Consider the following 24,778-nt stretch of genomic DNA (forward strand, 5'->3'; position numbering starts at 1 on the left):
CAAGAGATAAGCTATCACAACAGCTAAGAAACCTTTCAGCTACGTATGTAGTAAACAGAGGAATTAGGATAGGAAGATTAGAAGTTCTTTAGATGAAGAACTTCTTGGCATTTTAATTGTGAAAGTCAACACTATTAAAACTCTAAGGTATTTTTCAAAAGTGTCTCATTAAAACGCGTTAGCTAGTTGCCACCTCATTTTCTTTATTCTAAATGTTTGCTCTCTCCAATAAACATCAATGGGATTGAAGCTGACAGGATGCCATTTTCTTCTATACTTAGAGGCAAAATGATTGCCCTTTTATGCTCCGAGAAGCTACTAAAGACTCTTCTTGGGCAGCTAGAATAAAAAAAGAATGGAGCCCAGAGGAAAGGTATGCTGTTTGCAACAGAATTTGAGACAGAAAATAAGCTAGGAGTAGGCACATGAATAGGGGCGGTGTTGGGACATGGACAACTGTTACTATAGGGATGTGGGAAAGATGAGCAGGTTTTAATTAGTTTCACTGGTCTTTAGATACATTAGACAGAAACTGTTCATAATAACAACAGACATTTTTCTAATAATAGAACATTTAAACTCAGACTGCTCAGTATCGACCATCGGAAATCAGGTTTCAGCTGACGCACCCTATTTTGTACCTTTGCAAAACATTTGGTATAAGAACCTCCTGTTCTGTTGTATTGCTAACAGTTTTTGTGTTAGAGAGATGACATCTGCAGCATGGGCAAACAAAAAGTCATCAATGAAGCAGAACTACATAAGACCACTGGTTCTATTAAAGACATTGATATTATCCAGAAGTGCAAAGCAGGACAGTGCTAATTAATACCTTATCTGAGCTACACAAATAAAAACAGATGGAAATAGCTGGGGAGTTTGAAAGTGAAGGACATGTTGGAGTCAGCTAAGTGGTGCAGGTGCTACAAGGAACAGCTTAGGGTGCAAATCTCCAGTCCCCTATAGAATCGGTGAAGAGTTCAAACAGCAACAATGTCCTACAGAACAGCAATATCCATCCTGAAAGGGAATGGCATAAACAAAGACTGTACATAATGTGCTGCCAAGCTCATTAATAAAACTATGCTACAGTTCTCTGCTATAATTCAGTTCTCCACTTAGAAAGAGACGACTGCTTGGGAGGCTCACCTTCTGAGCTACAGAATGCCTGTGGGACAGGATTTACGTATGTAGCAGAAGTGGCATTAACAGAAGAAGAGAGCTTTTTTTAAAAAAATCCTAAACTGCAAGCAGAAAGATGTCCCATTTGTAATGAGGAATATTTACTAAAGTCAATATATTTCCATTTCTGAAACTGATCATGCTCTTGTTGCAGAATTTTTTTTCTTATGAAAGACAATGCGTCTATTTCTTTAGGACCCTTACAGGTCAGAACACTGAAAAATGTCAAACTCAATTACATTGGCCCTTGACCAAGAAGAACAATTTGATTGTTAAACTCCCGAACAAATATAAAAAGCTAGCAAAAAGGGCTAAATTGGTGGCAGTGTGTCATTTTTTTTCCTTTTCTATTTTCTTTTTTGTGCCACAAGCATTGTCTGAAAAATATAATATAGAAGGCACTACACAGTTGGAAGTGTTTTTGTAGAGAATTGCTTTCCAACTCAGTATATCAGTGTCAAAAGTATCAAAAGACTGACAAGGAATGCAGGATTAAAATATCAGTCTAGAAATACAACAGAATCTGTGAAACTGTCATTACAGCGCAGACACTGAAAATGTTTCTTACTTTAAAATGGTATTTCCTAACTATACAAGGTAATTTTATAACTTTTCAGTTCTTTTTGGTCATGCTATACATAGTTTTGTATTAAAAACAGTAAAATATCAAAATGAAAGTTTCTAGCTTCATATTTTAAAAACATTTGTATTAAAATTCCTTTTGTAAATATCTTATATTTAATATTAAAGCTACTTATAAGACTAGAGAACAGAACATCTGAATTATAGTTATTTACTTTCTGTATTTACTCTCTGTATTAAATAGCATTGAAAGACACAAACTAAAATAATCCCCTTTTCCCCCCAAAATTCTCTGCGATGACATAGGACGACAAAACCCCTGCACTAAACTAAATCACCATCCTATTCCTGAAATGCATTTAGTGATACTTTTGGAAGCAAGGCTTTCTTTATACTGGGAGCTGATGTTATAGTGCTATACAAAAAATTACTTTTGAGGAACTCAAATAATCTTAAATTTAATAAAAACATACAAGGAAAAATAAAATGTCACTTTAAACATAAATGTAATTAATACTATATACATATTATACACTAATATATATGAATTATACTATATACAAACCATAATTTATAGTTGCAGCATGCGGTTCACTGCAAAGAAACAAGTCTTGAGATGCGATTTGGCCTTATCATCCCACAGCAAAAGAATGAAGTGAAATCACCAAAGTAGCTGAGGATCAGTAAATTCCCTGCTACTAGGAAAATGTACACCATATATATATTATACACATATCAATGTTATTAACATACAGGAAATATTTAAAGATAAAATGCATCTAGCTAACTATTACTGTAGCTGAAATTATGCTGAACACCTGAAATGAAAAGAGGTAAAATAAATAGAGATGTGCGGCAGCAACTTCTGTGCATGTCTTATCCAAACAGGTTTAAACTCATGGTCAAAAGATATGTGCATCACAAGCCTGGCTAGAAATGTTCAGTGAAAAATGCGTATACTCCTCTTTTCCAAGGTCTTGTCATTTCTTCCTTTGACTACCACTCTCTAAATATCCAGTTGGATTTAATTCTTTAAATAGCACTAGTTGGTGATACAAACTGGACTGTATAATATAAAGTTAAAATCTGGTGCTTATGTACCAGTTCAAGACACTTAAAACAAATCTGTTTTTAGTCGAAAGAGAAAGGTTTTAAAGAACTAGCATAATACCGTGAACTTCCTGTTGTAACTGTAATTGGGTAGCTCATTAAATACCCTCTACCAACTCATATGGAGAACATCTATTGTAACATATTTGATGAAAGCTTCTGTTCTCTCTGTCACTTTTACTACCTGCCATGGTCAGAATTGCCTTCCACTCTTAGGTGGACTTCTTGTCACTGTGACTGTTCTGTGCTGCCATAAGGTTTTTTTTTCGCTAGGCCCTCACCTAGCAAAATGCTAGGAGGGTGTCCTTCTCGTCCACAATCAGATTATATGCATACCTTAATCTTTCTCTGATCATAGTTCTGCCATAGTTATGAGTCTTGTGTGCATGCATACACTTACACAAAAACCACTCCCACTTAAGAAGACCTTTTGATAGGAAAGGAATGGAGAGGGGTACAGCATTATGGAATATGAGTTTGAGAAAAGTCCCCCCTTCAAGAGGAATGCACTCTTTCCTTTCAAATCTCCATTACACACACACACAACGCGCACACACACACAGAGTTACCAACCTCTCCAACCTACTGAAAATAAAGCTGGCAAGAACACCTCTCTTGTCTATTACATTTCTGTAGGAATTAGTTTTCTGATTTTCCCATATCAGCACTTCAGGTATTTCGTTTTCCCTTTTAAGCAGTTTCAGAACTTGTTTCCCCCTTTGTTCACTGTCGTCTTTAATATACTACTTAGCCAAATTGTTCATTTTAGAAAGGAATTAATTCCTTCTGCCTTTACTGTTCACTTGTCAGATTCTGCTACCAAAGTTATACTTTCTTTCATGCTCCTATATGGAATATGCTTTTTAATTAATCTGAAAGGCCACTGATTTCTGTACCAAATTTGCTCTCAAAAGCCATGCATCTGCTGGCTACAAGCAATTAAACAACCCAAGATGGCTTACTCTTCATTACAGAAGGGATGTTCATTCTAATTTAGAAATACAACACACAATCTGAAGCACTCTGAGTAGGCAACACATTTAACCACAGGCAACTAATTTAACGCTGTGAATTGTCCTCTGAATTTTTCCTCTACTTTTTTCTCTCTTTTTCTGATGACTCCTCAGAAACAGAAGATCTAAACTTTAGATACACAGAACTGCATAAACATGTATGCACGTGTTTATATGCTATAAGCTACATAGCATATGCTATATGCTACCCGTAATCTAAGGTGAAAGAAATGACTATCCTCTAATATTAGGCAGCACAGTAATATAACCTTACTTTTGTCACCTTATATTATTATAATGCCTAATGCAAGGGCATCCTAATTTGATCACATTGATGTGCCAATGCAAATAATGGTAATATAAATACTAAGACGTAATTACAGCAAGCTATTGTTATGGTAAAGGTATAAAAGAAACAACACTGGGAGATGGTAATATTCTTTACTAAATTAACAGATATAGCACTGCTTATATAACAACTGAGGAAGATTTTGTGTGCTTGAAAGTGTCTATGTTCTTTCCAACTCCATTGGTATAACACAGGATACAATATCTCCCTAAACTTTGTTTCTCTTGCTTGAACTGTATATGCAATTAGACAATTTTTGAAGAGGAAACTGAGATGTAAAATAAAGTTAACTACTAAAACACAAAAGATAAACTGATAGAATAGACGGAACTGACATTTTCTGAAATAAACAGAAAAGACATTTCTTGTTTCCCATTTGAACCTGATCTCCCTTTTGTTCTGCTTTCAATGGACTGGTGAAGTTATTGGATGGGATTCAGAAACGTCTCTTATACTTTTAGTGTTATACATGTCCTCTACACAATTTATCAGTGAGAACCCTTAAGAAATCCTTAAGAAATGTAATATGTGAATGCTAAAAAGATAGTAAGTATACATAAGACCATACTCTTAAAAGACACCCTCAGTGGTGCATAGAAAAAGAAAACGTCAGTACCTTAAATTTTAACATTCTGATATTAAACTCTCTCTCAACCTTCATTATGGAGCAATAACGAAAATAATGGGGAAAAAAGAATAAAGAAAGTTCTTCATATTCCTAAAAATACTGCTAAGAATTCATAATCTAGATTGCATAGCACCTTATATCCAAAGTCCAATTGCAGTATATTCTGTATCTTTCAGAACTTGACAGAGCACTCATTGAAACTTGAGACCAATTTCACAAATTCTTCCCTTTTCGTGGCTGATGTGCAGCCATAGTGGGGCTTTAATTCATAAACTGGTTACTAACATACACCTAATATTTAGTGGATTCAGGTTTTAAAAACTTGAGATAGGAAGATTTCTAGAAAAAAATATACTCTAATGGTTTAGGTTGGTAAACACAGAGTATGCTCTTAGAGGTTTATCATTCCTCTGTATAATTATGGCATTAGGATTGCCTTTCAGAGTAGATAAATCTTATTCTCTGTTGTCTTACTAAATGCTAATAAAGGCTTGATTGTGTATGAAGTTTGCATTCCCAACTGATCATGCCAAGAGAGGAGAAGAGCTCTTGCTGAATGACAATACAAATAAGTCAGCCGTTTCCAATTTCTTCTAAAAATTGTCCACCCATGAATTAGAGATGGGTTTAGAAAAAGATTAGTCCTTAAGTGTCTCCCAGAGACCAGATAGATGTCATTTATAATGTAGGCAGAGGTGCACGTAGGAGGGATAAACTGTTTTCCCTCAAGATGGAGCAGAACTTACAGAGAAAGTCTTTGAGACTACTGCTCCATGGCACAGTGGCTCTCAGAAAGCATGGGGTTACTTTTTTCCTCTCTGAAGTCTCCTACTTGCCCATATGAGCTTGGTAAAATTATAAACAAGTTCTAGTTAAGAACTACTTTGGTGCTAGAAAAACACAAGACACTGGGATTAATTGGAGTTTATATGGAGGTTGGCAAGAACTAACACATATATAGAATTAAAATTCTTAGTTCACGTCATCATGAATGCCTTCAACTCATTCCTCCTACTTGCTTCTCTTCCCTTTGCTCTAAGTCATTTTGGCTTTGTAAAGAAAAAAAGGATTTAGAAGATTTTATTAACAACTCCTTGATGCGGTCACTGGTGGCCATACTAACAACAGAGGACTGAACAGACCACAGGAAAACTAGCTTTGTCTATGTTTAGATTGTAAATGAGAGAAAAAAGGGTCATCTACTAAGGCTTCATTTAAACTTCCTCTTCTTCTGTTTGCCAGTTCATCTCACTGTCTTCCTCACATTCAAGAGAATCTTGAATTTAACCTTTTTCTACCACCCTCTTTTCTTTCCCATTTCCCTTCTTCCCTTCTCCATCTTACAATACATTTAATAAAAAAGGCCTCCAATAGTATTTTCAAAAAACCCTGCCCAGATAACAGAGAAAGGAGGACAATACAACTCTGCTATAAAACCACTATATTACTGTTGGGCTTTACTGCTTTCCTTTTATTTGGGGTTGGATTATTCACTTTATTGCATAGCACAAGTGCCTACTAAAATTGTTCTTGGGAATACTGTCACAATAAGAATAAAAAAGTAAACTAAATAAATAAGGAAATCAGTATGTTTAAAACCATCACCCTCATCATCTCTGTGGAAGATATCCTTCTCAAAGAGAAGTACCACAACTTTCATCAAGACAACAGTCCTTTGGACTGTTTCAACTTCTAAAAGGAAGAATACGGAATCTAATACCTCTTTTGCACAAATTCTGCTCTTCTCTTTTATTATATCTTCATTAAGCCTTTGTTTGCTACTTTTCCCAAATTATGTCTTTCAGAAAATATGGAAGAGTCTGATTTTATCTTGGACAGCTAATATTTTCCTTGGATTTCTGAGGCTTGTTTCTTTCCTTTTTGTGGCTGAGTCCAAACTGACTATTTCATGTCCTGGCTGTGGCCTGAAAAATATCTGAAGCAAAAAAATGTTATCTTACTCTGCCTAAGAGAATTGTTTGTCAACATAAAACTTTTCAGTATAGTTCCTATCTTAACAATCCACTTTTGCATTTCTTCCAGTTACACACTGCTGGAAAAGCAGAAAGAAAGGATCAGTGGGCCTATGCATCCTATGATCCCCTTCTGCTACCATGGATCCTTGCAGTTGCTGGCAGCTGGGCTCACAAAAAAGTTCTGAGAAGGTTAAAAAACAATTATTTCTCATTTTTTTCTGTAAAAATCCTGCATTAGATAAAAAGTAAACTTTTATAGTTTAAATAATTAACACTTTCTTAAAAGTTGTCAGAGACAGTATGAAAATCCAGAAGTGATTCTCAATGTTGTATTTTTAGACTTTCTATTTTACATACTAAAATATTTCACAACAAATTTTAGACTGCTACCTTCCTGAGAGTTCAGATAACGCGCCCAAAGTTTCAGAGAAAGAGGAGGAAAGGCACTAGCAGTACCTGATCATATAGGCAGCGACAGGCTGTTCTGAGAACTGTATTACTCTGAATACTCAAGTGTGATACACAGAGGTACAAGCTGTTCCAAACAACCATGTCCATGTATGCTGATAAACAGACCCACTTCATATTCTTTGAGGTTTAAAAAATAGTTAGTAATAAGCACGATGGTTCCCCTGTTTTAGGTACACTCAGTCAGAACTCCTAATCTACTTTTCAGTGGACTTCAGCAGCTCAAGGCACAGAATTTCATTGCTTTGAGAATACTGACATAGGAATTGTGAACATCATTTCAAAAAATAAGAAAATTATTCACCATACCTAATGATTCTCATTGCTACCCACCAACAAACAAACACATCACATCCCCACAGTGCATTATGTGTTCATAAACCATGCATTTAGATGAGACAAGATTAAAGCTGTTGGAGTTTCTGTATTTCAACTGAATAAAGTCTATGTCTTTGGCTCATGACTTGAATTCTGACTTTTGCATAACAACTGGTGAGTAAATGCATGCACCTTCGAGTGGAATTTATATCACTGTGTATGCGTAACATACAGTATTTTTAAAGACAAAGGTAGTTTCCTTTCCTGGGGAGGACTGAAAGTTTCTTTTTAAGAAACAGGCCTAAAATCCGTTAGAGAAATATAGCATACAAATGCATCTATTTTTTATATACATATAATATATTTTTTTTTATCAGAGGAGAATAAAAAGTTACGATGCAGCTTTCCTATTATTGTTTGTTTGATAGTCTCTATTTTAAAGCATATTTATATGAGGTTAACAAAGAGGCTTATGAATATAAACTTAGCTCTTGAAATGGCAGCTAAATAGTTTTTCTGTTTCCTTCTCTGTACAGATAACAAATGGAAAGTCAGTTTCAGACCAAAAACATGTGCAAGTTCACTATTTGCTAAAATTTATGTGTAGGTTTAAGTTGGTAAAAAGCTCAAAATATGAACAACAAAGCTAAGTGGCATTTTCAGTATTTTCAATATGCTTACTAAAATTGAAGTATTTTTCTTTCTTTCTCCAATGATATAGATACTCCAACAGTCTATGTTTAAATGTGCTCATCAGTGCAACTATCAAAGGGTAAGTGTGTATTACAGAAACGAGCCCCCAGATTAAGTATATATTGTGAAATGTATGTGAATGTGCATGACTTGAACCAATGAACTGTGGCCTGAAATGATGTCACACAATGTGCAGCATTAAGTGGAAGGTTAAACCTACTTGCATCTCGGTTCATTAAACGCAGTTAAAGTGCAAATTCCCTCATTCTGACAGTAGTAATCACAAGGGTTCACTTTCTGGTCACAGCGCTGACTTTTAAACCCCATAGAGCATCTGCAGAATTTCAGTAAAATAGACCTACATAAATATTCTGCCTTTTGCTGAACAGATTTTAAATGTAGTACATACAATGATGGCAAGGCACACACACATACACATGCGCACACACACATATTAAGTAATACTCTTTTTTTTTTTTTTTTTTTAACATGGGAGGTCCAACCTGAAACTACACTGCAAAGTTTGATAATCAACGTTAATCAAACGCTACTAAAACAATGGGCCTATATAAACTTCTGTGTTCAAGAATCTAATATTCTTAACTAAGTACTATTGTTAAATGTGTATTGATTCATCCGGAGTATGACTGTCTTAAAAATGTTCATGACTGTTTTCTCAGCATTGTTGGTAGTGTTGGTATATTCAACAGCTTTTATGTATTGCAAATCCGTACAGGAACTAATGTATGAAACTTGTTTTCCTTAAGATGCTATGGTGTTCCGTACAAATTTGAAAAAGTATAAACCAGTTCAATCAGAAAAGAAAGGAAGAAGTACAAGCTTCCAAAATAGTCATTCCAAGTGTTTAAGCATGTGAATTACCAGATGTAATCATCACATTTGAGCCTAACATATTAAAGCTGTGAGATTCTTCTTTTGCTGAGAATTATGAATCTCTCTGTTCCTCTGCTGAGATATTTACAGAGCTATAAATAAAAACTATTAAGAGCTAGGTCAAAATTGTAAAAATAAAGAGAGAGAGAGAGAGAGAGAGAGAGAGAGAGAGAGAGAGGGAAAGAGAAGGGGGAGAAGGAGAGGGAGAGATACACACAGGCGTTTAAACTGTTTTCAGTTGAGTAAGGACCACAGCACAGTACTGCATTCAGGAAAACTCAGCTCGTGTGTCCTTAACCCCACAGGTGCATACATTTTTTGTCAACTTCTTTTCTTTTCAGTAATACAGCATCTATAGCCTTGCCCATTTGCACGTTCAGAAGTGCTTGAGCTTTCACAGGGATGCACAGCTTGGTCCCTCTCTCACACTGGTCACACTACAAAAGCTAAGTGTTTCTCCATCTGACTTTCTTCAGAGTCTAAATACAACAGGCATCTCTCTAAGATCACCTACCTCACACACATCAACAAAATGAAGGGATGGCTGCACTGTCTTTACAAAATTGTTGTCGTACCAGATCCCTTTGGACAATAGCTTATTTAGGTCACCCTGGAAATGAGATACTCAAGTTCATTCCTTCTTCTAACATCTCATACATTCCTGGAGAATGTTCTGACCTCCAGGTTGTTCTGAGAAGTGGAAGACTATTCAATAATGAAGCTTTTCTGAGCGCAGAAAAGATAGGAAGATGCAATAGTCAAGAATAAAAAAGAAAAAGAAAAAAACCAGTATGACTCAGCTTAGTAATTAGGTGTTGCAACTGAGAGCAGGAAAGAAATTAATTTCTTGCTACAATAGCTACTTCTATATTTTACATCTAGCAGCTGCGCAAGAAGATACACCACAGCTCACAAGCAAGAACTAGAATAGGTTTTTCTACTTCTTAAGAGAGTATTTTACCATCTAGACTACAGAATTACATTTCGTTTGATATTTGAAGTCTGGGCTAAAGAAATGTATCTTGAATTATTTTCTCAATAGTAGTGTATTTCTGCAGGAGGGAGAGAGTGATCTCACAACAGAACAGTTATGGCTTACAGGTAGTGTAAAGGTGAGGGCAGAAGTGACAGATGCATGTACATACCCTCAGACATATACAGGAAATAAACATTGAAATTACTCTTCCCATCCTATAGCTACAGGCTTCTTACAAATGTGTTCCACCACCACCTCTAACCATCCTCTTAGAAGAATAGTCTTCATCCCTCTTTGAGAACTGGGGGCAGGCAAACATCTTTTCAAGAGTTGCATGGGCTACCTGCCCCATATACTTCACAGGTAAGTGAGATGCCTCGCCTGAACCTCTGGGTGCCATTCCAGAACAAATGGCTAACTTACTTTCAGTTCTGGCATGAAATTACCAGAGTCTGAAAAGATATCCCTATATACATTTTGCAACATGTATCTGACATATATCTTGCAATACCCATATTGCAAGAAGCAGATGAAATATCAGGTTATAGAAATAGTTAGAAATAAGTACAAGATACCACTGCAAACAACATATTACACTTCCTAAATGTATACACACATTAACTTTAGTATTTGTTGGCACACGGATATTTTAATGACCTACACAGTGCAATATACTCACAGACAGACAGGTATATTTGTGTCTGGGTCCAGCTGACATGTACCACCATTGTAACAGTAGCCATCACATAACTGACAAGTAGAGGCAATCTTTCCATTAGTGCAGCTGTCATGTTTAAAAAAATACAAATAGCCATCAGCTTTTTTTTTTTTTTAAATCCAGTGGGAATTACCTTATAATTATCTACATATTAAAATACTCATTTTATGGTATGTACAAGATTTACTTATTACAGGAATTCTAGGTTTCTGCCCTGAAAAACCTAGCACAGGCAGTTAGCTTCTTATGAAAAATATTTTAAATCTTTCTTTTTATTAAGTTCATGAAAATAAACTATTACTATACAATAATCACTCAGGAACACGACAACACATCCTACTACGTATGCGTTCATCAGGATACAGTATACCTCAACCATTCTCACAGATACTGCAGAAAGAAGAACAAATTTCAGAACTGTGGTAAAACTAGACCGTTAAATTCATCAAATATTTTTATTAGAACATTTTCCAAGTGAAGAGTTGCTCAGTCTCCTGCTACGTGATGCTTCCCCCAGTGATACGTGCCCTGGAAGTCCATTTAAGAAGGCAGGAGCCAGTATGTTCTTCTAGAATTAAGTACCTGTAAGCTCAAAGACACTGTTCGGATGTGATTAATTCAGCAGCTAGCCACTGTGCAACTAATTTTACAGATTTAAAGGATTTAATGGCTACTAAATATGCAATTTTGACCAACATCCCCACTTACTTGCATGCTATATCATTACTGTCCTTGTTTATTATGCAGTGTCCCCCATGACATCTTACACACTTGTCTACTTCACATTTTGGACCTTCAAATCGTACAGGACAGACACATTCTACGCTTCCATCATCAGAAATAGTGCATGATTCAGAGTTCACACAATAATGGTGGCAAACATCTGCAAACAATATGAAAGCTAGATATTAAAAGACATGAAAGAGTATCACATCATAAAAAGTAATAGCCTTAGTTTTTTTGCTTTTAAAAGGACAATTATAAAAACAAAATGAAAAATGAACCTGGTGACTCATTCGTAAGTGCAGGAAACAAGAATACCTAAGAACAGATACACAATATATAGTTATAACTTTGTCATAACCAAGCAGTGAAAAAGGGGTATAAGCTCATGAGAGAGATTTTTTTTTTTCCAGAGGTTTAACCATTATGGCATTGTCCCATATAATATGACTAGTGATGGGAAAAGCAGAGGAACGTTAATATATTTAATGGGACATTGGCTGGATAAAAAACTTTTGATACATTCATATTAGTGTTAACAGCATTATGTTATACTGAAATGGAAATAGTATTTTGAAATAATTTTTATTTTCATTTATCCACATATTAACATTTCATGAAGTTATATTAATATATAAAGATGTAATCCATAAATTCTACAAAAACGTATACACCTGCTCATCTTCAAAGACTTTGTAATATCCCATTATTTCATTTAAGTGCTCAATTGTCCGCAGGACTGCGATTTCAAGTAGTGAATTCTTTAACTCCTAAGAAGCACCAGTAACTCTCTTTTTTTTTTTCATATTCTTATAAAAGAAATAAGTTACTTGAAGAAGCTTACTGTGCTACGATATATGGTATTTTAATATTTAGGTTCATTTCCATTTATGCAGTATTGATAGCTTTCTTGTGATCAAACAGCTATTTTTTAAATTATTGTCATTTAAGGTCCTCAGTGGGGCCAAATCACTAAAAATCTCTTTACTTCTAATACTTTCTCCAGTTCTGAGTGGTTAATATTGTCTTGAGCTTTTCGTTGTGTTCCTGACAAACAGGCGAAATAACGGAAACACAACATGTATACAATTCTGAACTATGTGTCTGTGTTAACTGTGAGTTAAAACGTTCAATTTACACAAAACATTATCTTTCTGTCAAAATGAAAAAGTTCATGTCTATTTAAGCCCAGCATTATCAAGCTGCTCACCAGAAAAGGAAATTTTGGCCAAATGGCACCTTCAACCTTGAATCTGAAAGAGTAAAAACACTCAAAACCGTTGTTTGACGGGGAGGCGCACTGAAAAAAGCATATGGGAGACTACTAGAATTGATATACTTTACTGAGCATATTCCAGACTGCTGGATGATTTGCAAGGGTATCTCATAGAGTGGGAAACACATTTTGTTTACGCTTCTCTGTGCTTATTTCCCCCCAACCCCCCACCCCGTCAGAGACATATTTATGGGCTGTCATGCCAGTTTTACTCATGATCTTGGAAAGAGCTCTGATGCAGGACAAGAGAGTTCTGCTTGACTGTTGGAGGAGGGTTTTTTTTGGATTATCCATTGTACATCTCCACCTATCTATGCAGCCTATAGGTCAATCTACTTAGATGATCACTACTGAGGCACCAGAGAAGCCTAAAAAACACTAACTGAAGTAGGTCGTTGTTTGTAGTTCCCCGGATTCAAGGTACAGACTGGTATTTTTGGAGGATGATGGTAGCATCTTTCTTCCTTAAAAAACAAACAAACAAACAAACAAAAATACAAAAAACCCTACTTTTGTTTTAAAAGCTATCATTAAGAGACATTTTATGGAAAAAAACACATCAACAGGCAAGTGTTTCCAGGGTTATTAGGGCAAAAATTCCCCCAAACTGATAAGATCTTTATACTCTCTAAAAAAATTATTGATTTTTTTATCATTTATTACAGTCTCAAAGTCTGTTAATCTGCTGTATCTAAAAGGTGACTGCTACATTTGGATTGAAATGGCACACAAATAGTTCTTTTTTCTTTCAGGAATTTCAGTTTCAGGGAAAATAACAGCTTAAGAGATAACTACATGCACTTGGAGTTATAGTAAGTAGATGAAAACATTTTGCCTTTTTTAAGATTTTTGGTCCTTATACAGTTCAAGATACGAATTTTAAATATTCTGTATGTCTCATTTTAGGAATTTTGAATAAGGAGTTATATGCAAATACATGTGTAATCACATGCATAACCTTAGTGGAATTCTATATAAATTCATTTAGTTAAATTCATTTTTCCAGTGCTTTGACACGGAACAAATTTTGGTAATTAGCTTTTATGAGAACTAATTGCAGGAGAAACTCTGCATGGGGTAACTGGAGAAGATAAGCGTGAAGAAAAACAGGTTCTCACAGTCTGGCAACACAACAAATATACACCTTGTCCTTGCCATAAAAAATACCAATAATATTTTCAACTTGGAGGCATGAGTAAAATACCTATTTACTTTCATGTATTATTCTTTCCTTATGAATTGGTTCTAGTTACATCATAAAAAGATGAAAAAAGACAATTTAAAGGCAACTAATCTTTGTATTAAAGCTACATTAATATATTCCAACATATATACAAAGTGAACAAGTCTAATAGAGTTAAAAATCATACATGCATGTTTCTTCACATTTACATTATTAACTGTGGACCTTTACAGTTATATAAAACTGTTACAGGTCACCAAAAATAGTCCAAAACACTGTAAGTCTTTTTCCTTAAAGTATTATGGCTTAAATAAACAAAAGTCAAATTTTATTCTGTCTTCTTCAATAAGTTTGACTCTCTCTGAATTATGAGATTTTTGCAAAGCATCAGCAGACAATCCAAATCTGATAATAAGCACTATGTTTTAAAAGTACCCTTAAATTTACATTTAAATTAATTCTTCAAAAGAAGATAGATGTATGCAGAAGCATTCAACTAGAAACAATTTGTTTGGTTTTGGGTAAGCCTCAAGTAAATATTTTTTCTTAATCTATGTGTCTGTCTGTGCATGATTTATGTACTATACTGTTTTCAAATACCCAATTGTGTTTGCAGATAGTTCTTTGTGGATCCACGCCATTTGTTTAATACCAAGTGGGACAGAATCACAATTACTGCTGGTTTTCCATTCAAAGGTTTCAATTTATTTCCAGTCTCCCAACTGGAAATACATTCAGTTTACTTCAGTACAAATCCTGTTTCAGATACACACTATCCCTTTTCTTGTTTGACAGACCTTTAACTAAAACTAAATACTTTTTGTACCTGGTAGACAATTCTAAACCAGACCTTTACAACAGCTAATTTCCCTTCCATTTGGTTTAAATCTAGCCTTCCTTGGTTAATCCACTGCATTATGTAATAAAGAAATGCTAGCTTTCATGTTTAGGGTTCTATTCTATAACAAGCACTATGACAGTCTTCTATTTTTCTATATATATATATTGCTAGATCCAAATCTGATTAGACTTGAGAGAAAACATACAGTGGCTGCAAGAGTATATGTCCCCTTATATTCTTCTGCAGCTGCTGGCAAAGAAAGTTATTGAAACACTTAGCATCAGAGTGATCAGCATTTCTCAGGTGCTTGAATTTATAAGACATTTACCACAATGTTTTAAGACTCGAGATCCAAATATGCTATATGGAGCAATATGGATACAACCCTGCATTTCAATTAACAAAAATTTTTTCTTCTCCATGATACCTGGTGGCTTTAGCAACATTCTCTGCAGCAATTAAAAAAAAAAAGTAATTTAATTTCTCCCAGATAACATGAGTCTTTTCCATTCAACATATGCAGGTGGTAAACAAAAGATTCACATAAATATAACATTTAAATCCACACACCTTTTTTCAAGGGAAGGGAGACAAAGACCAAGAGACAGACAGAGAGACAGAGTATGTGAGTGTGTGCATTTGTGTGTGTAAGTTTTTAAGTTCATCTATTATGATATCTCAAGGCAAAGACATCTAAGAAAACTCAGAAAAAGACAAAACTATTTTCTATCATCCTAAAGAACGAACTCTCATGAAGACTCAGTATGAATCTGTAACAGTTCTATTTCTACGTCAAAGAATATAGTCATGGTCAAGTTAAGCAAAAATACTTCCTTCAAGTCCAAAGAGCTTTTATGAGCATAGTGTTGCAAATCGCAACTTATTTCTTGGAGATTTAAAAAAAAATCTTCTTTCTCAATGCAATTTTTCTACATGTTTAGAAATCGAAAAGCTAGATATTAAGAACACATGATTGACTAGCTTGCACTTACCAAAGGACAGTATCAAATAAAATTCTCATAACAATAGCAATAACTATATTTTTGTATGCTTCAGCAAGGTTTCGGGCACAACCGCAGAAGATAAAGAACAAGTCTTCCTAATAGTCTAATCTCAGACAGAAGAGTGCTGTAGCCAAAGTAAAACAGGAATAGAAAAAGAGGAGATTTTCTAAGAAAAAAATTCTGATCTCAGAACAATAATCACTTTTACATTAGAGTTGTTACTGAGGCATCATGTCAAAGAGATTTGAGGAAGACGAACTGAAATTCTGAAATGAGTGATCAAAAGAAGAAATTCAAGATTATGTTCAGAATTCCTGGCTGTCTCGAAAAGAGGTAACAGTGAACCATGTAAAGAGAAAGCATGGAGAGAAAACATAAACGGAATAAGAAGGCCTATTAGTAGAAAACCTTCTTTCCACTCTCCTCTGTAAAAGAACTGAAAATTTAGAGACAATTCTAGAAAGAGAGAAGTGGCACGGAAACCTTTGGAAAAGAATACCTCAGTGAGAAGAGACTGGTCAGTGAGAATGAGAAACTACATAGGACCTCAGAGGCAAAGGGTAGAACCTAAGCTGTGAGAACCACCAAAGGGAAATACTCTTAAAAAAACTGATTTCCAATACTATGAGAGAAGAGAAACCATTTGGAAGGTCATCTTGGACAGAGTAAAATGTAGTAATACAGAAGAGTGAAAGGCAAAACACTGCTTGTCAATATGCTACGTACTCAGGTTAAAAATAAAAAGGAAAGACAAGAAAACACAGGTGCTGACCCATCCAGGAGATAAGGGATACCAGAGACCTTCTTATACTTTAATCAACTATATCATTTCGCTATTTTTATGATTTCCATTAACATCAAATTACAAATGTGACATGTTTAAGTAGAAAATTTTAATACAATTATCTCATTTCTATTGACAAAATAAGTTGCCCCATATAGCTCCATTTTAGGTATTATTGATAAAAATGCTGAAATAAACCCTTTCCACAAAAGCTCTTTTTTCTCCTGTACATGTAAATGGATTTTATGGAACATTACTTACAATACTGACATCTGTCTCCTGTATACTCAGGCAAGCAGTGACAGAAGGGTTGATTTCCAGCAGTGACACTGCAGGTTCCTCCATTTTGGCAAAAATGATCACAGACTGTCTGATTGCAGTTTGGTCCTGTAAAACCCAGTGCACAAATGCAGGTAGGCCTCCCTATTCGAAACAAAGAACACTATTTTATGATAAAAATAAACAAATATTGAAATAAAAAAAAATAGTAAATGTATTTCTCACAACAGAGCAAATTAGCACTACAAAGGTTAGCACTGTAAGATAGGAACACCTCCAAAACTGCATCTATTCATTTTATACTTGCACATGTCTGGTCATTAACTATTTATCTGGAAATTATTTTAAAAGATAGTCTTAAATAGAAATTTAAAATATGACTTTAGAACCATAAATTGTGAAAAGCTCTTCAAAATCTCTTCATCCAGACTGGGTTCCTCTAGTTGCAGAAGACAAATGATTATATGGTCACCACTGTACTGTCCTCAGAATGCACTCAATATCCTCAAATCTACAAACTTTTATATAAATCACATGGATAGATACATACTTACTAACATACTAATAATCACTTTTACATAACACAGTTTTTACTAGACCACAATGCCTGCCTGTTCTGCTGTCCTACCACTCTCATATAATATAACTTAAATGTGGCTATATTGTATCAGACCAAAGGTGCATGTAATGCTCAGTATGTCTGAAAAGTAGCAAACACCTAGGGAAAAAGGTAGATATTTACTCAAAATAAACTCCTAGTATATAGTGGTTTGTTTTATTAGGGATTTTAAAACAGTGTCTAAACCAGTGATACATTTTCCTACTACGGTTTTCTCCTTATTTCAATTTTCCTATAATTTCCTTTATCTGCGTTTCATGTCTACAAGATTTATAGCTTTCTTACATTTTCATTGTTTTATTAAACTCTTTCACTCTTCACTAATTTGTTGATCTTCAAGGTTTATTTTCTTTGTAACAAACCTCTAGATGTAAGTATCCTTCCATCTTCTGACTTTGCTTTTATACCTTATTTGTAATTCTCAAGTCAAATGACTTGATGCGTCCGGCCAGCCCTCTCCCTTCTAACGATCTAGTCTCATGCTTGTTTATTCTTGCAAAACTTCCCCCCCCCACCCCATCCTTCTCTTCCCCTTTCTTTCACTCGGCCTTCTGGGCTTTTTTAAACTTATGAAAAACAGAGCAATTTTAACACTTTATTTTCCTTCTTCCTGGCTGACAAGATGGGTAAGGAAAGGGATTCCTCAGGTCCTGAGGACCTTTCTTGGTTACAGGGACAGACTGGGACAGGCTTGGTTTGAATCACAAGGACACGAGCCTGCTGGTAATTAGAATCAAACTCTTAACTGGGTCACTGCAGAGCCAGGGAAAAGCTAACAGACAAGGACTCGTTCCTATCAGTAAAGTCACAAAAATACCGTATCTCTGAGTAAAATACTGTATCTCTGAGTAAAGGACTGCATGTCACACAGAAAACAGGTAACAGGCAGACCAGCAGGAATGCCTATTAAAGAGGCTACAGAAAACCCAAACAGTAACACACATACTTTACGGAAGTGGTAGAAGTCTAAGAAATAAGATGGAGAACTAAAATGTCTAGCTTTGAATGGGAACATCAATATAATTGGCTGTGGCAAATTTAGAGAAGGAAGGCAACTAATGGGCTGTTGTAAAACCCGTACAAATTTACTTGATATCCAATCTTTGCTGGTGATTGAGTAGCTACCTGTTAAGAAATGTTAATATCAATCAGATTAGCGAGTTAACTACATAATGCACTGCATGTGCAATGCAGAAGTCCTTTGCACTGGAATTGCAGGCATAAACAGGAAGCATACAGCATTGATTTAGTACTATTGACTGCTCAATCAAGATAATATGACTCTGGAATCTGAAAGAGATCAGAAAAAGTCAGGAAATGCCTTAATAATGAGAGACACCGATTATCCCTACGTTTACATTGTAAAAATTCACAGCAGGGCATGAGGCAGAAACTAAGTTCTTAGATATAAACAAATATTGCTTCATGGAAAGGTTGGCTAGAGAGCATACAATAGAAGCTATGGTTGACATGGTCCTGAGCAGCACACAGGATTTCATTTAAAACGTACAGAAGAGCCACTCTGGAACAGAGACTATAGCATACTTACGTCCAGCTTCCTTGCACAAGCACCAAAAGCCAAAGGAGTCAAATGAATCAGATTGAGAGTTACTTTCCTAAACTAATTATCTCTGATCTTCATATTAATCTACCAGGAAATCCTTACTGCTGCCTGATTTGCTGAAGGTTTATAGCTTAATCTCTTCCTTGCTGTCTTTTGCCTCAATTCATTCTTTCCTTAGCATGTTTTTATAAAATGCCTGGTATAGGTATCCACATCTACTTTTAAACTCACACTTGTCTTCTGATGTCTCTTACCGCAGCTGCCCCTAGAACTCTGAACTGTGAAATTCCTCCCATCTTTTTCATATTTCGTCTCCTTTTAGTTTCCTGTGTCTTTAAAGTCCTGTGAATTAAACTGAGTCTTTCATAAATCCCACAATACTCTTTCCTCTGGCCTACCTTTGTTTTAATATCATATAATCATTTAGTATCATTTTCATTGAAGAATTTTTTAAATGCAAGAGAAGCGCCCTCCTTTTTTCTACTTCTTCTGAGGCACACAGAATGATTTATTTATTATTTTTCTTAAATTAAATTTAAATATAAATCTTCTGTTACTTCAAATCCTTCACCTGATTCTGTTCCATATTTTCTATTTTAAGCTATGTTAAATTAAAGTGTTTTGCAAATCATCCTAAAAGCCATGAGATCAGTTAGTCTCTTCCTCTAATGAGTGCTGTAGGAACAAAACCATTGACTTAAAATAGCTCCAACCAGTTTAATATGCATCAGCCTGGTTATTCATATCTGTCCCCTGTGATATAAACATTAAATCAAAGATGTTGAACTCAGATGCTAGCACAGAGTCTTTTTTTCCCCCTATATACATTTGTATTCAAATTTCTAACCCAGAGTCAGAGATTTTCACGTAATCCTAATTTAAATCAGTGTTTCAATTATAAACTTAAAACAAAATAGTGATAGAATATGATCTAGAGGTCTAAATTCAGTTTTTATTATTAATATTCTTCTGCTTTGTAAAATGATGGGGCAATGATATTTTCCTAGTTTGTACAAGACATTTTTCTATTCTTTGCTAATGTAGGCTTATAAATACGCCAAATTGCTGACAGTTATATGAATATTTAATTCAGTATAGCCTAAACCCCATTTTTGTCACTCAATTTAACAAGGCTTTTTAGTAATGTTAATAGTTCACTGCCTATTTATACATCAACTGTTGGCATCTGAAATAATAATAATAATGACATTTTAATCTGCCTTATTCTCCTAAATTACTTCTGATAAAAAATGGTTCCAAGGACAGTAGAATAAAACTGCAGTATTAAACAATGCCAACCAATGCCGTAAGTTTTCGTATCATAGTATCAGAATATTGGTTTATGTTTGCAAAGGAAATAGTTATGCTAACCAAAATGTCACAGATTATAACTAATGACCACTGCATGGTGATCTCATGCAGAGAGAAGACAAGCATTTACACTGATCATGATGTTTCAGGACTAAAGCGGTACAGAAATAAAAGTAAAGTTTATCTCCCTGTTTTGAGTTCTTCCCTCCTCATTGCAATACTCAAATGGATTAACAGCACGAGAATAGTCGTCTTTTTTTTCTACCTGTTACAGGTCAGCATCCTAGCTTTAACCTATCCTCTTCTTAAGTCTCTTCCTGAACGGACTAATTAAGGAAAACTTTCCTGTTCAGATCATCTATGTTGAATAATTTTGTTTGTAAATGCGGAAAGGGTGACAAGGTGGCAATATTTGCTTAGCATGTCCCCTGTAAAATGCTCCATTTGAAAACCACAGTAGTAATATTTAGAGAGAAAGAAGCATATCTTTTTGTTCTGGATTTCTCCACTCTCCATTTTTATAACTGTATAAGGTATATTGCAATTAAAATAAAAAGCTGTATTTCCTTTTTCTTAAAGAAAATAACAGTATTTTTGTAAGCTTTTTGAAAGCTTCTAAAAATAAAATCATCTAGAAGAATGCCTGCACCACAAGTGAGGTATTTTTCCTCTTCCACTTAATGGAAAATTCACTACCAGTAACGTGTAGTTTCAAGTTTTTGTGTAGGAATACGCACCGTATGTTTAATTTGCATACTTCACTTGGTGTCACTATTCCAGAAAACAAGGTGGTACTTGTTCTACACGGGGCTACTGTAAGTAACATCACGTCTTGTAGGTAGTTAGCGCCAGTAGTTTGTGGGAACCTGTGTGGCTGATGAACCATAATTAGCTTTACTGATCCAGCAGTAGCGGACAGAAGCTGTACTCCAGCACATAATTACTAACCGAAGTGACAGGGATCAATCCCAATAGATAAGCTTCTCTCCATGTTGTGGAAGAAAAAGTGAAAAGAGCCATTCCAAAATACACTGGAGTGGTCTCCAAGGTTGCTGTCCTCTAGGCTGGTGGCACTGGTTCTTCTGGAACCATGAGATCAGCTGCACATCAGACCTGATGGCCTTGACATCCATAGACAACCATCATGCTGGCCCCTTCCGTACAACAGCCCCTCATGCTGGTCCCACGCAGGTGCAGCATGCCCGTTTGGAGCATCCTTGTATGAGGTTACTGGGACTGATTTGACATGGGCAAGGTAAACACATTCTTCAGTGAGAGCGGAGGTTTCAGTATGCACGCTGTATGCCCAAATCTACTTGCATCGATTGCTTATAGATCAGAAGACTGAATGCTTTTGACACCAGTTTGGTACCCACTTCATACATACTCTTTAATATTTTGGAACAGAATATTTCACCAATTGTCATTTGGTGGAAAGAAATAAGTTTTTTTTACTCATTTGGATACAAACATCAGAATTCTGTGTGATCAGACATACCCTTGGGGCAGTAAATATAGTACAAATATGTATTTATCTAATTTTGTGGACTACTCAAATCTAAGTAATAAGTTCAAGACATTTAGTAAATTCTTGCTCCAACATTTTTACTTTAATCTAAGAAAAAAGGAAGTGTATTTTTATGTTAATATTAATTTTTTTTCAAAATTCCCATTAATTTGGTTTATTGGAAAGTGTTCATTATTATAACCAAACTTTTAATTACGTGTCTCAGATGTGTGCTTTTAATTAACTGATGACATTTTCTTTGTTCAATTATTGTAGTTCAATACAACTGTCATAAACTTATAAATTTTAATTAAAGCTGCCCCAATCTCTAGCTATATAATGTTCACATAGGAATTTGCCAAAAGGCTTAGCAGTAAGTAAACCAACAGTGAATAATCCCTGAATTGCCAGAGGGATTTGTTTAACAAATTAACATTTGTGTGCAGATAATGAGGTTCTACAACTTACCACATCCAGTAAAGATTTAACACAATCATGCTTTAAAAAATGAGTAATACTCTGTAATTTAGTTAATTGGTTATCACTTTACTATTACATAGTAGGTGGTGAAAGAGAACAGAATTTACAAGCTCAGTTTCACCAGAAGTGTATTGTATATGCTATGTTATTTTATTTATATCAGAATATGATGAAAGATTTGTTTTCAGCATATGTCTACCTCAGTATTCGAACCAGAATTCAACAATAAGGAAATTCCCTGACTGCTAGGGAAGCATCACAGCAGCTGTGACCCTGCAGAAGCTCATTTCCCTGCAAGGGCTCTGGGCCAAATACCAGCAGCATGTAACAGAAAAGGTTTCCCGTGAGTCAGGAGACAGAAGACCGGCAACAGCAGCTTGGATGAGCCAATATCCCAGCAAGAAGACCAGATTTTGCCCCGAATTTACAGAGGCACTTCTGTGTGGCAGAACAGACAGACAGCAAACAACTTCTCCAAACTGGGAGAAGGTGGAATTATAGCAGCAACAGGGTCCACCCTTCCCTGACTCCTCAGTCAGGAGTCTCATGTTGATGGTCCATGACAGCCATCCACGTGGTGCACCTGTGCGGCTGCCCCTGCTCACAGTGGTGCTAGCCCAGAAACACATGCTCTGCAGCTGTGCAGTATAAATGCACTCACAGTCCCAAAAGGGCATGCACACAGAATGACACTTGTTAGATAGACTGTATCAAGGCTATTTGAGTTGGATAATGTAAGAGAATCAATAAGAGCAATCAGAGCTTCTAAGAAAGATGGATTCAAGTTATCTCGGTCATTTCTGTTTTGCAGATAGAATTTAGACTGGCGCTAGCACACATATGTAACTTCCAGAAGAAAACGCTTCATCATTTTGAATAAATAAAAAAGAGAAAATTTGGAAAATACGTGCAACTTTTTCGTATCAGTTTAGCATGAGAGTTTGATAAGGCAATTGTTTAAAGGATGAAAAATATAATTGCTATTTTTTGAGGAACTAGTCATGAATACTTTCATATGGGAGCTGGTATGCACAGATAGGGCTAGTATAGTAAAACAAATTAAAATGGGATTGGGCTGACTTAATTTACATAGTAATTTTGTACTTTCCAGATATGAAAGAATTCTCTACACAAAAAAATTATTCAATGTACCTAATGTACCAAATATTACAGGATGCAATATTTGAAATCTGAGCACTTAATATAATGCTTAAGTTCTACCACCCTGAAGGAAAAATAGAGGAATTCTTGGTAATACAGAATCTATACATTCCTAATTGCTGCAACGCGCAACATTAAAGCAACGTGTATAGTAATGACTCTCACGTGAATCCGACAAAGCAGATCAGCTCTCTCTTGAAGGCTCAGCTAATGGGAAGGAAGTGAGTGAATGCTGGTCTGTTCTGGTTTTAGCATCCTCAGTCCAAACTGAATTGTATGTGCAGCCGTTGCCGCTGAATGTGCACTGACTGAGTACACTGAGTGAACAACGTTCAGCTCAGTGGTATATTTTAGCAAAAAAAGGAAACTGTTGTTGCAAAAATACTTGAGGAATTATAAAATCAACTTTACTGAGTTAATAGTTTGCAGGTATTTGGTGCCTTTGAGGTGTTCAGTTTAGCTTTCTCTTATTAGATACGCAATGACTGTAGTATACCATGGATTAGATTAAACTAGGATATGGGGACATCTTGCTGACATGGTAGTTTGTTTCGGGAGGACAGGATTTATGGCCTGATATAGATAAGAAATACAGCCTGATAAGAAATAGAGATTTCTTCTCAATAGAATATTTATAGGGTCCAGGGGCAAGACTTGCAAGGAAGATGAGACAGGAATCCATTTGAAAATTTTATCAAGAATGCTGGATGCAGTCATCTTGATTTAGAAAGATCCATGGTCTTTTCTCCCACATCTCCAGCACACAGAAGTTATGGCATTGGCTCCAAGGTATAGTTACATTCATGAATTGAAAATGGCAGATGTGAGGTCCAGTTAACTTGAAATACGATTACTAAAACGTTGATCAAACTGGAAAAGGGGACACAGCATGGCAAAAGTATATTCATTTGAGCAGGTATGTCCGGTAAAAGTCATCAGCATTTTTGACATCAGATGGACTTAGGAGTGAGGTGCCCTCTCTGTATGTAGGGGTAGCAGCTGCAACTTTTAAGACCCAATTCTCCTTTGGTAATGAGCAAGAATCGCTCTATGCTTGTCTCAGCTCACAGAGGCTTGACATCTTTTGGCCAGGCGTGGTACAATCAACTTCTGAAGCAGTTAAAGGTTTGGATTCCCCG

General features: G+C 35.5%; 1 protein-coding gene across 2 annotated transcripts in view; it reads right to left on the minus strand.

The window, feature by feature from the left end:
- Positions 1 to 24,778, minus strand: part of LRP1B (LDL receptor related protein 1B) — a 741,350-nt gene that overhangs the window by 11,356 nt on the left and 705,216 nt on the right. For both annotated transcript variants that reach the window (XM_068949290.1, XM_068949291.1), the window contains 4 exons: positions 16,980 to 17,141; positions 11,616 to 11,790; positions 10,869 to 10,973; positions 8,540 to 8,653 (listed from right to left, as the gene is read on the minus strand). In XM_068949290.1, the coding sequence (XP_068805391.1) occupies positions 8,540 to 8,653; positions 10,869 to 10,973; positions 11,616 to 11,790; positions 16,980 to 17,141 (556 nt within the window). The remainder of the gene's footprint in view (positions 1 to 8,539; positions 8,654 to 10,868; positions 10,974 to 11,615; positions 11,791 to 16,979; positions 17,142 to 24,778) is intronic.

Source organism: Struthio camelus, chromosome 6 (genome assembly GCF_040807025.1).
Source record: "Struthio camelus isolate bStrCam1 chromosome 6, bStrCam1.hap1, whole genome shotgun sequence".
NCBI classification, from domain to species: domain Eukaryota; kingdom Metazoa; phylum Chordata; class Aves; order Struthioniformes; family Struthionidae; genus Struthio; species Struthio camelus.